This window comes from Euprymna scolopes, chromosome 20, assembly GCF_053919585.1.
Source record: "Euprymna scolopes isolate OS-2025 chromosome 20, ASM5391958v1, whole genome shotgun sequence".
Classification (NCBI taxonomy): Eukaryota; Metazoa; Mollusca; class Cephalopoda; order Sepiida; family Sepiolidae; genus Euprymna; species Euprymna scolopes.
In genome coordinates this window covers 89,487,958-89,505,873 of record NC_136501.1, presented here as the reverse complement: position 1 = coordinate 89,505,873, position 17,916 = coordinate 89,487,958, and the positions used below count along the sequence as shown (strand labels likewise).

Sequence of the window (17,916 nt, the reverse complement as noted above, 5' to 3'; positions counted from 1 at the left end):
ATAAAATGAAACAAAGAAGAAAGTGTGGAACATAATTGGCTGAGGTTGTCAACTTAACTAACACCGTTTATTTCCCATGACATGTTATGATGTAGTTAACAGGCAATGACTCGAGTGAGTTAATATATGTGATCGACAATCACATTAAGAATGATGGAGATTACATTACTCTTTAGTGATCTTATGAGAATCAGTATGCCAACATGATTATGACTAGAGCTATGACAACAGCATATTCTTTTCATTGTTTCGACTCTTGAGTGCGTATCCGTTGATATCTTATATGCTTTTTGTAAAAAGTTTTTGACTTCCAATGGGGGTATGAGACGAATGGATTCGCCAATCATTTTTATAACCAACGGCTGTGCTATACAACCAATCAAAACGTCGCAAAATTATTATAAAAATCGTCGAATTTTGGATTTAATCAGTTCGCCATTTGCTACGTCACGGACCGCATTTAATTCTTCGCCGCCATCTTGGTTACTGATCTGAACTACGCCACTATCTTTGTTCAACATAATATCTCGGAACTTAAGAGGTTAACTACGCAACGGACCGCATTTGATTCCCGGTCGCCATCTTGGTTACTGATCTGAACTACGCCACTATCTTTGTTCAACATAATATCTCAGAACTTAAGAGGTTAACTACGCAACGGACCGCATTTGATTCCTGGTCGCCATCTTGGTTACTGATCTGAACTAAGCCGCCATCTTTGTTCAACACAAATGTCTCAAAACTTAATACTTTTATATAGAGTGATGTGGTTCTCGGTTGATTAACTGTGTCTATCTGTGTCGGATATAAACTCAAGAGTCAAAACAATGAAAAGAATATACTATACATACAATTACATATGAGGATAAAATACACACTTATAAAATAAAATAAAAATTCGTGGAGACAGAAAGTATATAAAAAAAGACAAAATGAAAATCAATTAAACACAGGAAGAAATAATCAAAATGAGAAATTTACTAGTTTCGTTCAGATCAGAAGATTCGAAATTTATTGAATTTTAGGTTCAGTACAGAATATCATTATTAACACATACGTTTTATATTAATTATGCTCCCCCCTTTTTTCAAGTTTTCACGTGTTAAATATTCTGTACTTTTATTGAAAATTCTATTACATTTGCCTTGGAAATTCAAAACGGAAATCATACCTCGACAGTCATTTCAAACTGTTTGAAAGCTTGTGATGTCATTCTTGCAGCAGGCAAATTGTTGCCATAGTTACCACGCCTGGCCTGCAGGTGGTGGTGGAGTTCATCTATTTCGGAATGAATCTGGAATATCAAGATAGAACGAAGAATTAGTTTCTGTGACATGAATTGGAAATTACCAAAACGCACCTGCACATTTTTAAAACTTACATAGAAAAAGAAATAAATTTTTAGTTGTAATGGGAGACAAATCTTTTTATATTCTTAAAAAAAATGAGTTATTTCCCTTGTTTATTTTAATTTTCCAATCATAATTGACGTTTATGATATTGTCTATTCTTTTTCAATAAGTTGCAAGTAAAAAATATCATTCAAAAGGTTGGTCTAAAAAGACGTCATATTTAAATACGCATGTGTTGAGTCCATCTTAAATAAATAGAGATTTTGTCCGTCACATTTTTTAAGCATAATAAATACATTAGACTGTGGCTAAGTGGTTAACAACATAGACTGATAATCTGGGTGTGCCAAGTTAGAATCTAGTTCATTCCACAGAAATACTTTCATCAAACTTATGCTTGATCTTGTGTCTAACCTCCTAGTGAGAAATAAATTTCCTAGGAAGAACGTAAATAAAATAAATACATTGTGAAGTTGTTATATTTTGTAATACTGACGCTACGAGATCAGGCTGGCTGAAGATATTAGCTTCTTTACGTAAATACACCGGACATAAAAAACATTTTGATTTGTTTTTTTTTAACTCTTTACAAAACTCAATCATATTCTGCAAAGTCAAAAACAAAAGTCTCCTCCCGTCCTCTTTACTTCCCCCTCTCCTTTTTTTCCTCTCCCACTTTCTCTACTGGCTTCCTGACTTAAAACACACACCAAACAATAATATTATAACCCTTTCCCTTTGTAAAACTCAATAACGATCTGCAGAGCAGGGAACAAAAACAACTACAAGACAACCAAATCAAAACCCATGAATAAATATTTGATGATATAAATAATTTGAAGCAGAAAATCTTTTTTTTCCAAAATCACTGGATTTGGCATTAAATAACTTGAAAAATGTTGATATGAGTAAAACACAACAAACAAACCAAAAATTTCGTAATATCAAAAATCTTAACTATTTTAAAAATGGAGAATATTACATTTTATACTAAATAAAAAATTCCCAACAAATAAAGCAGATAACATGACCGGAAATTGAAACCTAAAATCTTGAGATCTTTCGTCTGAAGTTATCATTTCCTTATAAATAGAGCTTAAAACATTACATTAACTAAATAATTTTAGCTTTGGAATGACATCATATATTTATGATTTATGTCATGTTTCAAAGCATGAATCCAAACATAAGCGATGATAAAAAAAATTAAATAAATGGGTAAACATTAATAATAGCGTTGGAAATTATATCTTCATAGTTCAAAACAATTTATTTTGCTTTAACTACGTATTGGATGTAGTTCTTTTACACTTATATAATCCACCCAGCATAGCAATAATATGCAGCCAGGGAGAAAGCATTATATTTTTTAGTAACAGAAAATGTTACCATTGTATCATTAAATTGAGCAATAAAATATTTAAGACGTGAACAATTTTTTTTTTTTGTATTGAAACAATTCGAAAAAATTGCTTACCTGTCTGAGATCAAAATTGAACTGACAAATTTGAAGGTTTTGTGCTAGACGTCGATCGTGTTCTTCCCATGTCTGGTTCCAGCGACGCTTATAATTTTCTGAAATTTCCATAACACGCCTTACCTCATCCTGAGCGGCAGCATCAGCACCCTAAAATATATAAAAACGTCATTCGATATTGAATAAGTAAATACTGATTTTTTTTTTAAGTTAATTTAATTGAATATATAAATAATTTTGTTTTTTCCTTTATCGTTTCCCCATATACATATGTGGGAAACGATAAAGAAAAAAACATATATTCATCAACACTTCGTCATTATTTCAAAAATAGCATAAATGCAATGCAATATTTGAAAATATGCGGCGTATTTGTGACGTGAAAATAATTTTTTTTTTTTTAACATTTGTTAGAATTAAAAAAAATTCTTTTTGATTGCAACACATTCTTTAAATTCTACTATTCTCTCTCTCTCTCTCTCTCTCTCTATATATATATATATATATATATATATATATATATATATATAGAGAGAGAGAGAGAGAGAGAGAGAGAGAGAGAAAGTTTTGAAAATATATATGACAAGCTACACAGAATTTTATGTTTCATCTTTGTGAAGATTAATCAGATTATTGCATGGAATTGGTGCTACGGCATGTTTTTATATATTCACGTGGTGCTCAGTTCGCTACTTAACCAATCAGATTCTTTGTTATTCATGCACCCATTAGTCATTGATTGCGTGTTTACAAGCAGACGGTTACTTCACCTCTTTCTTTGTCCTTTTTTGGAGGGAATAGAGCCATCTTTTCTTTGATTATTAGGCAACCTAATTTTAATCTGGATGTATTCAGATATGTCTACTTATATTTTTATTTATTATTTTTTAGTATTATTACCATTATTGCGTTGTTATTATATATACATTTATTTATTTTTAATGTTTTGTTATCGTAAGGTAAAATTTATTTTGTGTATGCACACGTTTTCTATTTCTCTTCATAAATACATTTTGGGGTTCTTTATATATCCTATATATATATATATATATATATATATATTAGTTTGAAAAGTCATCATCTATTTATTTAAACATTATAATAATATTAAAACTGTATTTCTAATAATATCAAAACTTATACACTAAAAAAAAATTCTTCTATTGTGCTACTAAAACATTTTTTAAATTTTTTATGGCTTGAATATGAAAACTAGTTGACTCACCTGCTGCCTGACTCGGACAACAATTTTCTCGCCTTCATCGGCGGTAAATGTAAGCAATTGATTAACTTCACTTTTCTTCATCTTATGCTCTTCCAGCATCCGTTCAGCTTGATTGAGATCAGAGGGTAATTCAGCAGTTGTATATTCTTTCTCTGTTCTGTTGATGAGCTCATCAAGCTGAAAGAAAGCATCAGTGTATAGTTTATATCATTTTCATTGTTTATAAATATTTTGTTCGGCTGTTCGTCTGTCCGTCCGTCCGCCCGTCCGTCACAATTATTTTTTTGATATAAACATTTTTTTAATAGTGGGTCACCACTTATCAAGGCCCAAGGAAAACTCGAGGATAAGAGTTAATGAGTGTCAGGTAGACTGTGAGACAACACCATGATGATCAGTAATGGTGGAACTTGGGTATGCGATTATTTTGCTGAGTCGGTCATATCTGTAGATGTTTATCTCAAATTTTTACAAAAATAATAAAGCCAAAATTGGATGATATTTCGATTGCAATCAGTTATCATCTAGCTGGTATACAACTTTATTGTCTCAGGTTGGGGTGTATAAAACCAACCAGAAATTACCAACAAAAAAGGCCAAGGGATAACATTATTTTACTTTTAACTACCACTGTTCCTATTTACTTGCCTCTCCACGAGGACAGAGTTAGACACAAGGTCGGTTTTTAATGTGGGGAAAATCCATCTCCTAAATAGGAACAAAAGAAAACTTGTCTCAGCCATGAAGGATTTCATACCGAGAGTATCAGAACAGATGCTACACTGTGATATTGGCCCAAAGGCCATGATTGAGCTGTATGATAGTTTTCCCTTTTTTGTTAAATATATTTTTTTTTATAATTAATGGTTACCTGGTGTAGACTTCCAAAGAACTGTATTGTCAGTTTCAGTAGTATTTGATATTCTGTGATTCTGGCCTGGAAGCGTTGGTGCACTTTGACCAATTCATTAATGATCTGGTCCTTCTGCCCTTTTGTGTCTCCTTTTGAAGCCAGCTCTTCAGCGGTTTTCAAATGGACTTTAATTTTTTCTTCAGCTTCCTGAAAAAGGAAATGAAGAAGAGAAAAACAGATTAGTTTTATAAAACTATGCATTTTATTGCAAATAGAAATCGTTTCAACAAAAATTGAAGACCTTTCTATGATTTGATCAGTTGTGAACATTATTTTTAAAAATTTAATACATTAAAAAAGAAGAAAAAGAAAAATCGTATCTTAGCAAGTTTTGTACCTAAAACAATTTTTTTATACTTTAATACTTTTGAACTTTATTAACTGAGCAATTTGGGTTTTGTAATGTCTATTACTACGATGTTATATCATTTTTGTACCTTAAAAATAAGACCGTAACAACAAATATGTTTTTCCTTGTAGATTTATATATTAACACGATCTGCTGAATAAGCTTCTCCCCTCCAAAAAATTAGATGGTAGCTTTTTTAGGCGATTACGTGTGAACATCCAAAATAAAGAAAAAAAAACAAACAATTATTTTAGAATTTACAGTGGAAGATCAGTTTCACATATAAATTTACCATAAAATGATTCTCCATTTCCGGGCCATTCTAGTGTTTTAGGGCAGTTAATATTTGCTTTATCACTAACCCTAAGTTTGAGAGGCTGCGAATTAGGATTAGGTTAGGATGTTAACGAATGTTTTCAAAAATAATTTATTTCTATAACATCAAAAAAAAAAAAAAATAAATAATGGGATTCTACTTTTTTTAAGCGATTATGTATGAACACCCTGAAAAAAATTGCCTTTTAGTTCTCACATTTCTTACAGTTAGTGGTAAAAAATGTTGTTAAGTGCCTTAAAACGCTAGAATAGCCCGAAAGTGGGGGATCATTTTATGTTAAATTCAAATACAAAACTGACCTCATACTGTAAATTCTAAAAAAAAAAAAATTATTTTAGAATTTACAATATAGGGCCAGTTTTGTATATAAATTTAAATAACCTGATCCTCCATTTTCGGGCCATTCTAGCATTTTAAGGCACTTAACAAAATTTTTTAATTGTGAGAAATGTAAAGAGTAAAGGACAAAATAAGCGAAGCAAGAGTTATGTGGCTGCCAAAAGTAAACCCAAGATCCACTTTCTACTCTCCTAAACTACTTTACCACTAACCCTAAGTCTGACAGGCTGCCAGTTGGTGTTAGAATTTGGTTATAGATCATAATGGATGTTTTAAAAAATAATTTATTTGAGAAATAATATTTAAAAAAATAATTTGGGTTAGGTTGAGACCGTAATAGATGTTTAAAAAAAAGTAATTTATTGGGGAGAAATAATTTATTGGGGAGAAATAATTTATTGGGGAGAAATAATTTATTGGGGAGAAAGGAAGAACACGAGTAACATAAATAACAATAAAAAATAATTATATTGGCCATAACATAATTTTAAATATCTCATACAAACGAGTGCTCTAAAAGAGTTAAAAAGTATTGGGTTCAAAATTGACTTGTGACCTTAATGAATAGAAAAGAAATAAGACAACAAGGAGGTAATTCACAATCGGTAGTACAGAAGGCTAGAAACTCTGGATTCTAACGTATTAAGGTAGTTAACATTTTTATAAATCAAAATCGCTACAGACAAGGCATAAAGCCACTTGATGTATAAGAAGCTAATATAAATATATATTACTTCAAGGTCACAACTTGCCAACGATAAGTGTTAGATGGAATAGATTCTGACCCAGAAAACAGCAATTCTTCCCTCTTTGTCAGAAACATTGTTTCTCGAATGTAAAGACTAAAGGATAAAATAAAGGGGGCGAGTATTACGTAGCTGCCGAAAGTAAACACAAGATCCACTTTCTACTCTCCCAAGCCACTTTATTACTAACCCTAAGTCTGAAAGGCTGCCAGTTAGTGTTAAGATTAAGTTAAAAAACATAATGGATGTTTTGAAATATAATTTATTTGAGAAATAATGTTTTGAAAAATAATTCAGTAGAATGTTTAAAAAATAATTTATCAAAATGTTTTAAAAAATAATTTATCAGAATGTTTAAAAAATAATTTATCAGAATGTTTAAAAAATAATTTATCAGAATGTTTTAAAAAATAATTTATTAGAGAGCATGATTATAATAAACAGGAATAAAAAATAATATCTATGAAGGAATTTAAAATATTTTGTATGAATGAGTGCCCAGGAAAAGTTGATTATCGTGTGCAAAACTGACTATACATTGGTAAGTGGAGACAATACAAAACCTAAATTAACCGAAATGTAATTGCTTCAGTTTGAAGAAAGTTCAATTGCACATAAAATTTTCTGGCATATTTTATATAAAATAATTCTTGTTTACTTTTCTTTTTAATAACCGACATTAACAATGAAAGTTATCTAAAATTACATGAACATACAAACGTTATTTAATACAAACGTTATTTAAAGAAATCCTTCTCAGATCCTTATAAATAAAATGATGATTCTTAATTTTGATTTAAGATGAAAAATCTAAAATGAATTGTAGGATAAGAATAGATAATCATGACATAAAATGGAAAATTGATTAAAAAAAACAAAAAAGTTAAGGTCGTTTGATTGTGAAAGAAATCAAAAAGTCACAATGAAAAGAATGATGGGAGTAAAAACAGAAAATAAATTTAAAAAAAAAAACAAAACAACCGTATTATTCGGATTCTTCAGACTACTGTTCTCATCTTGAGAGTTATTTTCACGACGTTTCAGTCGATGTAACCTCCGACCTTCTTCAGGTGTATCTTGCTGAATTCTTGAATCTTTCTGTTGGAATCTGCTACTAATAGTCGATAAACTCAGTTGTAAAGTTACACCCTCCTGGAGATTGAAGGCTCAATCAGAATGGACAATACTCAAAATAGAATTGCAAATTACTTAGGACTTTTACTAAGAGCAAGCTAGCCCCATGGATCAAATAAATTCTGTGCAGATTCCAGAATTTGACAGAAAGATTCCAGAGTTTGATAAAATACACCTGAAGAAGATCGGAGGTTATATCGATGGAAACGTTATGAAAATAACACTCAAAATGAGAACAGTCCTCTGAAGAATCTAAATAATATGAACAATCAATCCTCGTTTCAAAAATTCAGAAATGTGAAAAAAAAAAAAAAAATGGTTGAACACCACAGAATAGAGACACACAAAACCATAACAGATAAAAAATTAATAAATTTACAAATTATACTTCATATTTCATAGTTTTTTTTTAACTTAGAAGATGAAACATTAATGAATTACTTCTGTAGAAAAAAAAAATCACTTTATTAAATCATTGTGACAATAAAATCTCAACTTCGAATTGGGTAACCCTCTACTTTATAATCAAGTCCAATGTGTATTTACCTTCGTATAATGTTAAGTATGTGTATATGTTCATGTATTTTTACGTACAAGATTCGCATCTAAACTAATCAATCGAACACTATGAATTTGGAAACATGGCTGCAAGGTCGAAGGGAGTCGTAATGTGGGTTTTATTTAGTTTAATTCATTTTTGTATAAAAGAGTTTAAAATTTGTGATGCCCCTTCGTAAAAATGAAATTTTAACAATAGGTATTAGGCATCAATTAATAAATATTCCCCACTTTTCAGTTTCTTTGGAGCATTTTAAAAAGGTTTTAGGGGCATAACATGGGTACAACTGCCCATCTGAAAATTCAAATATTTCATATTTGCATTGAATTTAATTCATACCCATCAGACACCAATTAAGTAAGATCCCCTACATTTTAATTGTTTTGTAAGACCCCTTAAATTTTAGGCATTTTTCTAGAATTAAAATTATGTAATAGATTTTGATCAAAATTGGAATAAGGATCATAGAGATGAGGTTTAGGATCATTAAATGTTGATCTTAATTTCAGCAAACATAAAAGTGGTGCAAAACTTTCCTGGGAATTAATATTGCCCGTCTTGGGACGGGTGTTCTTCTAGTATATCATTTAACGAAAATGAATTTTAATTAGACATATATATTGCTTACTTAATTCATTAAAAATGTCAACAAGAGACGAACATATTTCAGTTCTTTCACATGTTTTAAAGATGCTAAATAATGAAATGATTATACTAGCTTAGTAAGCTCTATGTTTGCAAATTGTTTTTAAACATTTTTATTATTCAAAATAGTATAGTTAGTGTCATATGATTTATCATTATTCCAATTGACATCTAGTTATTTATTCAGTTGATGAAATAGTTCATATAAATTGTAAATTTATTAATAATTATCACAAAAATGAACAACATTTTCAATCTTCCAAAAGAATGATTAAATGTTGTTCGAGTCAGAAAGAAGCAGAAATATTAATGAATTAAAAAAAAAGACAAACAAATGAAACACAGGAGAAATGAGTTGGAATATTGCAGTTGTAATTTTTTTTTAATGAATTGAATGGTTGCAGCTGTAATTTTTTTTAATAAATTAAATGATTGCAATTGTAACTTTTTTTTTAATGAATTGAATGATTGCAGTTGTAACTTTTTTTATGAATTGAATGATTGCAGTTGTAACCTTTTTTAATGAATTGAATGATTGCAGTTGTAATTTTTTTTTATGAATTGAATGATTACAGTTGTAACTTTTTAAATGAATTAAATGATTGCAGTTGTAATTTTTTTAATGAATTAAATGGTTGCGGTTTTAACTTTGTTTAATTAAGCAAAAGCATTAAATCTTTTTAAATGTAATACGAACAGAACGAAACTATGCATATTTTTTAAAAGAAAGAAATATGCATTTTAGATATAACATAATTGCAATAAAGAAGTCAAACTTGACACATGTTTTGTAATTAATCACATTTTTTAATCTAAATTGTATTCGCTTTTATAAGCTTATTCATTACATGAAATATTCACAAGAAAAATATCAACTTGTAACAAGTTTGACTGAATTAGAAGCTATCGAATATTGAATATTTGGAAAGATAAACGTATTCAATTAAAGAGTTTTTTTTTAAATGAAACTAAATAGATTTAAAACTTTAGAAACATGCATATTAGAAAATAAGCAATTTTAAATAATTTTATATTTGAACCGTGAAACCGAAATCACATTCATAAGAATTTTGTTGTATTCAAATATTCTGCATTCAGTTAGAAAATATTTTAAATTTAACAATGACAGTAATTCCATTGTAAAACAAATACATTAAATGAAACTCAGTTTTAGTTATCGTGATTGACAGGGCGCATTGATTCATTTGTCCCCTACGGAACTTGTTTCAGTCCCTTTGAAAACTAGGTCAATTGGCAGAGAGAACTGGACAATCAGCAAAGGCAGACACCTATTCTTCTCTTGTCCCTGTCCACTGGACATTTTGGCATCAAAGATTTTCACTGACTATAACTGCTAACCAACCTGGGATAGCACAAAGAGCTGCCGCCTAATTGATACACCCAAAGAACTTTCTACTCCCCCTTTTTCCAACTCGTACACAGTCCAACCTTTAACTTTCTGTTGTCTAAATAAATCTTTTTGATGAGTTGTTTTTAAAAGATGTTTTGTTATTTATTCCATGCTTTGTGTTCTACTATCAATTAATTATTTTATCAGGCATGCTAACAAGCAATCCCTAAAGTGCCATTAAAAACGATTAATAGAATGATTTTCATGGCTTAATAAATAAATTAAAATTTTCTTCCACTAGCTGTAGAATATGGATTAACATGGTTGAGTGTCCTTCAAGCCTTGTGATCTTGAATCAAGATGTTTGCTTGTTTTATGTTTATGTTCGTCCATTCACAAACGTTGTCTACCATCTTTTTTTTTTTTTTTCCCCCCCTTATTCTTCATAGAACTTCTTTAAGTGGCTAGAATTAACAGTTCAATGAACGGCTGTATTTTGTTGGTAAAAATCACAACCACTAGGATGTATTTATTTTGTAGAGTACTTTCTGCCTATGTAACTATTTAGCAACCTTACTATAGATGATGTCTTGACAAAAACATTGTATTCAGCATGTCCTAACCCAACAAGGAAGATTAAATAAGTGACAAATATTGTTATAACGTTTGATTTATCATAATATTAAACAGCTGCTAATAGTGTGATTGTATTGTAAAATAAATATATTAAACGAGAGTCACATAGAGTTATCTCGCTTGATTTATTATCATCAAACGCCTATAACTACTGCAATATAAAGGAGGGAAGTATGGAAAAGGAAAATGTCACAAAATGAAAAGAAAATAATGAAAAACAAATCTACGAATACAGATATTCAATTTAAAGAGTCATGCAAAAAATAATAATAAATAAAATAAAATAAAATAAAAATAAACAAAAATTGAATTAAAAAAAAACACGCACAAATTAATAAGTCTTAATCAAAAATAATCCTAAAACAAAGTATTTTATATAATATTTTAATGAATATCACAATATAACAAACGATATGTCTTATATGAATTATAATGTTAATTTTATGTATTTTCGTATACTTTGTTAGTTGTAATATAAAATACCATTTTATCAAACAAAATATCGTATTTCCCTTGAATATAGTTTTAAAACATGGATTTTGATTAGGACTATTAAATTTATATGCCCATATAAACTGACATTAATTTACAAATTAAAATAAGTGTTTGTTATTTCAGATCTACGATAAGTATTTTCAATGAAATATGGAATATTGATAACTAGGAACATGATTTTGTATATTTGTTGAATTTTATTTACTGATTTTTATAAAACATTACACACATATTTTATTTATGCTATACCAGTGTTGAATCATCGGCATACTTGTTGGGCAAGGGGGGAATAACTAACTTGTCTGCTTGGTGAGCTTCTTCCATTTTGATCAGTTTTACATTCTGTTTCGCACTTTCAAACGTTTTCGTGCAATATACTTTATTTACTGGTGATCCCACTGCTGCCACCATGCTAGTAAATAAAGATGTAGTGAATAAAGAGAATAGGCGACTCGAAGTCTGCAGCAAAAAGTGCCAGATAAAAATTTCGCATTATATTTAATTATTTTTTTCATAAATTAAATAAAATATTATTGTTTCATTGTTTTGAATCTGTTTTTAGTATTATAAAAAATATATTACTTTATTAAATATTTATTGATCTCTTTATTTTATTTATTTATTTTTTTTTGAAAGAAATAAAATCATTTTTTTATTTGACATTATTTGCTGCGGACTTTGTCGCTTGTTCTTTTGCTTCACCAAAGATGTATTACACGAAACCGCTTGAAAGTACAAAGAGACTTTATTCCTGTGCGTATAAATACAACACAAAATAAAACGTAAACTAATCAAAATGAAAGAAGGCCCAACGAGCAGACGAGAAAGACAAGTAACTCTATTACTCTGAATTATCCCCCTTGTCCAACAAGTATGCTCACAATTTAATACTGACGTTAAAATTTTTATATTTATTATGATTTTTATATAATATATTTAATATAATTTTATCAAATTTAAGAAAAAATAAATATTTTTTTTTATTAAAATTATAATTTTTTAATCTAGTTCTAATATAAAACTTTTGGGGAATTTTAAGTAATTTTTCTGAATTGACATGCAGTTTTTAAAAACCATGCAAATTTCTTGGAAATAAAACTCGGGACCCACACAAATAGCCTATTATGGCCTTAATACCTTTACGATCGGTCCATAATCTTCAAGTTTCTTTTGCAGCTCTTCGGTTGTCTGCTTATTTTCGCCCAGATGACCCGATATGTAGGGCATAAACAATTCTTGCTCCACACTCATAATCCAGTCAATGGTCTACAACATGAAAATATCTCAACAATATAGATAACTAGTACATTTAGCCTATGCTAACAGTTATTCTAAATTGATTAGCCCTCTGAAAAGAAAGTGGCTTTTGTCTTTGATACCTTTCTGAAAATAAAGTCGCTTTTGTTTGAGTTGATACTGTATTTGGATGGAGAATAATAAGAGACCAGTATACTTGTGATGAAGATTATAATTACAAACGAAATGAACAGAGTTCTTTGTACAGAAAGATACGACACGAAGACCACAGCCTTTAACACAGAAAAATTACAAACTTACAATTGTCACACCTCAATACTATATGTTATGTTTCAAATTTGCGACTCTAAACAATCATTTCCTTCTCTGAAAAGAGGCTTTTTATAAAAGCTGGCACCATCTTATTTGCATATGAGTAATGAGATTTTATGTTACTTTGCAAGACCTGCCAATATATAACCAGGTGCGAACGCGATTTTGTTTTCCTTTTTTGTTCATAACCAGATCTTACATGTTACACAAACGCAGCCTGAAATTTGAGGCAAGTTCCTTCAGCACTTTTATTACTTGCTACGAATGATGATGGGGCATGTTATTGTGATTTTAATCTTCATAAGGAGACATAAAAGTAATGTATGAAACAAGAAACAAAACTTACTTTCTGTCTCTGTTACTATTTAGCAACATTTTAATAGATGAGTCTAGACAAATACACTGTATTTCAATTTGTCCTAAGCCATCAAGTAGGCTATTAATGCTAAAATGAAACGATGTCTGATAATAAATAAATTAATGAATGACAAATAGTTATAACATTTGATTTATTATAATATTAAACAGTCGCTAATAGCATGGTTACAAAATATTTTCTTATTAAAGGCATTTTATCAAGATTTCCATCTTCATAAGGGGACATAAAAGTCATGTAAGAAACAAAAAACAAGAACTAGCAGAACAACCTCCATCATCATGAAACTGGAAAAACCAGCTACACAAACTCTTCTAGCAATCTAAACTAAATCTCTTCTGCACTCATATTTGCTATGAGTGGCGACAATATATTTTATCACATTATCTTCAATGTCAACAACACCTGAAGCTAAAAACAAACAAGTCTATCTCCTTCCCTGCAGTTCAACAAGAGCTTTTTGAGAAATCCTTTGCTAATTTTTGAGAAGGATATAAGATGGCTAGATCTCTTGAACAAACCAAAAAACAATCCGCATACTACAACAAGGAGAATATAATTTCCTCTCCAATAATCTCATCAAGAGCAGATGCAAGTCTGGCTGTTATACAAAAATATACAAGACCCAAAGAAATTTATTTCTTTTGCAAGAATTCACATCATCTGCATCGCCACTGCCCAACCCATGACTCCTACTGCCAAACATGCTTAAAAAAGGCTAAAGTTTGCAGATCTTCCGTATCAGCAACATTAAATGAAGACTATTTAATTGTTTAACTGCCCTACATTTTCTATTTACTCGTCTCCCCAGAAAGGGGAAAGTTAAACACAAATTTGTTTTTTAATGCAAGGAAAATCCAGCTCCACAAAAAAGGGGCACTCTGAATTGGAATAAAAATAAAAATTGCCCCAATCTACAATAACTTATCCTTCACTGACAGAGGACAAAATAAACTATGTTTAGCATCAGGACAGATATTACACTTTGTTCCTAGCCAAAATTATTTACTTCATTCTCACCACAGAAAGATGTTGCACAAAGTCGGAAGGTGGGGAAAATCAAGCCTGCAAAGAAAGTCCACTCTGGCCTATTAAAAATTGCATGAGCAACTCCATCAGCATTCTTTGGTTAGGGTGTTTTAGGCAGTTAGCAATAAAATAACTCCTCCCCAAAAAGATGAGGCAAGACCTAGGAGGTCCATCTGCCTAGAACTACCCAAAACTAATACCTCAGTTCGACAGATAAAAGCCCACCAAAACAACTCAGTTTTTTCTAGACTGATTGTCGAAAACGGATCCTCGATCGAGAGTCTCTTAGTGACAGAAGCTGCCTCATTGTTGTTGTATTTATTTTGTGAATAAAATAGAAAAGTCAATTTAATGTAGAAGAAATTACTCATACAAATGGCAGTGCATCTGCTTGGCCTGTCAAGTAATGTAATCAGGAAAAGAAAAAGTAAAAACACTTGGATTTTTTGTGATTCTTTGTATATATGCCCATTAATTTGCATATAGTTTTTCTTATTTTGATCTTTGAGTGCAGACGAGCAATGTTAAAGAGACGACCATCATTTCTTGTGTGCAAGTAGACACCATTGTGTGCTGGCCGAAAGCATGTTTTAATAGAAGGGCGAAGAAGATGCTGAAGAGAATTGGCGCTAAGACACAATCTTGCTTTATGCCACTTTTTACTCCAAACTCATTTGAGATGTCACCATCGAACTGAAAAGTCGTCCACGCCTGTGCTTCATGAATGGTTGTAAACGCGACGTGTACATGTGGTATCGATCATGCCAGGTGGATGGCACATGCTGATCATCCTAGAAAGCTGTGGTATCGCAGGGATTTACTCCAAGTGAAGAAAGATACAGAGACCAGGAAACAGGGAAAAGACATAAAAGGAAAAACAACCAGGATATTCCCCAGCTCGATCCTACTGCTTCACTCAGTGCATTTACTTATACCTGCAATATCTGCATCCGACCATGCAAATTCAGGAACGCCTAATCAGACACTGTCGATGGTGTCTTTCACCATGCACACCTCCATAGTCTCCAAGACTGAAGGATGCCCTACAGTGTGCATATGAGGGCAACAACTGCTTTAAGAAGGACAATTTGGGAAGGACAGAGAGTCATGTGTTTGACAGCTGAGAGAAAACATTGAAATTGAGAGTTAGTGGTGTGAATTAATTACGGTTTATGTGAAGAGGAGTTCTGTTAATTTTTTTTTTTTTGGGGGGGGGGTTACAATTCATAATTAAAACCTTTACCAATGGCATACCAGTCTCTTATTATTCTCCGTCTCAGTACAGATAACCTTCTGAAAAGAAAATGGCTTTCATCTAACCCTGTATAGTGCATTACCTTATAGACAGGTAAGAAATCATCAAGTCTTTTCTGATAACCTTGTACATTTTCCATCGAAGTACCAAGTTGACCAGCAATAACAGGGAAAAAATCATGCTCAACTTTCATGACCCAATCAATTGTCTGAAAAATAGGACATGGATGATCTTCAAACTATATTTTTTTTTACAATCAAGAACATTGACAAACAAGTTTCAATTTATTGTATTCGACGACAAAAGCAAACGTTTTTCCTTAAAAAAAAATAATTCAGAAATATCTTCCCATGAAGCTTTGCATTATTTTAAAATCTTATTATTGCATGAAACCATTATATTCTTTTTTTTTAATTATTATAAGTTAGACTAATTATCTCCCTTACATTCTTTAATTAAAGAAATATGCCTAATTATCCCCCTTACATTATTTAATTATACAAATAACATTATCCTCCAATTTCTTTCGAATTCTAAACCTTGGTGTCCGTTAATCAAAAGTACGTTAACGGAAATAAATTATTACATAAGCGTTCTTTTTGAAAATTTATCATTTCATAAGCTGAAAAGCTATAGCAAGCATCTATATGAGTACTTTAACCATAGTTCCTGATTTCAAAAGGCGAAAAATTAAAAGGTAAATATTTGTACGTATGTTTTTGTGTATATATATATATGTATATCTATGTATATGTATATATATATATATATATGTTGTATACTTTTTCATATATATGCATGTATGTATTTGTATATGTATGTATAATATTGTATGTAAACCAAGTTTATATTTATAATTTTACTCTATTTTATTTCTATCCCTAACACATATTAATTTTTTTATCAAGTTTTAAATCCATACCTTTATTTTAATTTTTTCCAGATACATCTGCCTTACTTTAAATCTAGGTTTATTTATGGTGTCTTTTACATTTAATAAAAACCCTTTCCAATATTTGCTGATGAGGAAACCTTGTTTAATAAAAAACTATATGTAATAATTATTGTCCGTAACTTGATGTCTACCACAATAAAAACATTGTTTTCCGAAACGATCGTACAAATAATTGATTTTGTCGTTGTTCCTTCTTATGAAACGGATTTTTAATTTAATTATTATTTGATTTTTAAATTATCAATCACATTACTAAATATATGTATATATATATATATATATATATATATATATGCATGCACACACACATTCACTTCACATCTTTACTTTGTTCAAGAGGTAGACATTAATTTAGATATTTTGCATACTCTTAGAAAACAGCAATTCTTACCCCTTTGTCAGAAATATCACACATGGAATGCGAAAACTAAAGTACAAAACAAGGGAAGCGAGATTTATAAGGCTGCCAAAAGTAAACTCAAAGTCTACTTTCTGCTCCCATTTGGTCCACTAGCTAGACTTATGGCAGTCGGAAGACTAAGAATGCTTATTTGTTGTTATGATGTTAATATCTATAGTTAAATAGATGTATGCTTGTATATATACATTTATTTTGCTTGTATATATACATTTATTTTGCTTGTATACATTTATTTTGCTTGTATACATTTATTTTGCTTGTATACATTTATTTTGCTTGTATGTATACATTTATTTTGCTTGTGTATATACATTTATTTTGCTTGTATGTATACATTTATTTTGCTTGTATGTATACATTTATTTTGCTTGTATACATTTATTTTGCTTGTGTATATACATTTATTTTGCTTGTATGTATACATTTATTTTGCTTGTGTATATACATTTATTTTGCTTGTGTATATACATTTATTTTGCTTGTATACATTTATTTTGCTTGTATGTATACATTCATTTTGCTTGTGTATATACATTTATTTTGCTTGTATGTATGCATTTATTTTGCTTGTATACATTTATTTTGCTTGTATGTATACATTTATTTTGCTTGTGTATATACATTTATTTTGCTTGTGTATATACATTTATTTTGCTTGTGTATATACATTTATTTTGCTTGCTTGTATGCATTTATTTTGCTTGTATGTATACATTTATTTTGCTTGTGTATATAAATTTATTTTGCTTGTAT

At 30.1% G+C, this 17,916-nt stretch overlaps 1 protein-coding gene across 12 annotated transcripts in view; it reads right to left on the bottom strand.

Annotated features, from left to right (window-relative positions):
• The window catches only part of LOC145241637 (titin-like), a 698,616-nt gene that overhangs the window by 602,867 nt on the left and 77,833 nt on the right, over positions 1 to 17,916 (bottom strand). For 11 of the 12 annotated variants that reach the window (XM_080104725.1, XM_080104729.1, XM_080104719.1 and 8 more), the window contains exons 14-18: positions 12,696 to 12,824; positions 4,926 to 5,114; positions 4,055 to 4,231; positions 2,830 to 2,979; positions 1,172 to 1,294 (exon numbers count right to left, since the gene is read on the bottom strand). In XM_080104725.1, coding sequence (XP_079960851.1) covers positions 1,172 to 1,294; positions 2,830 to 2,979; positions 4,055 to 4,231; positions 4,926 to 5,114; positions 12,696 to 12,824 — 768 coding nt within the window. Of the gene's footprint in view, positions 1 to 1,171; positions 1,295 to 2,829; positions 2,980 to 4,054; positions 4,232 to 4,925; positions 5,115 to 12,695; positions 12,825 to 15,869; positions 15,996 to 17,916 lie in introns of all 12 variants that reach the window. The other variant, XM_080104717.1, reaches the window with a different exon arrangement.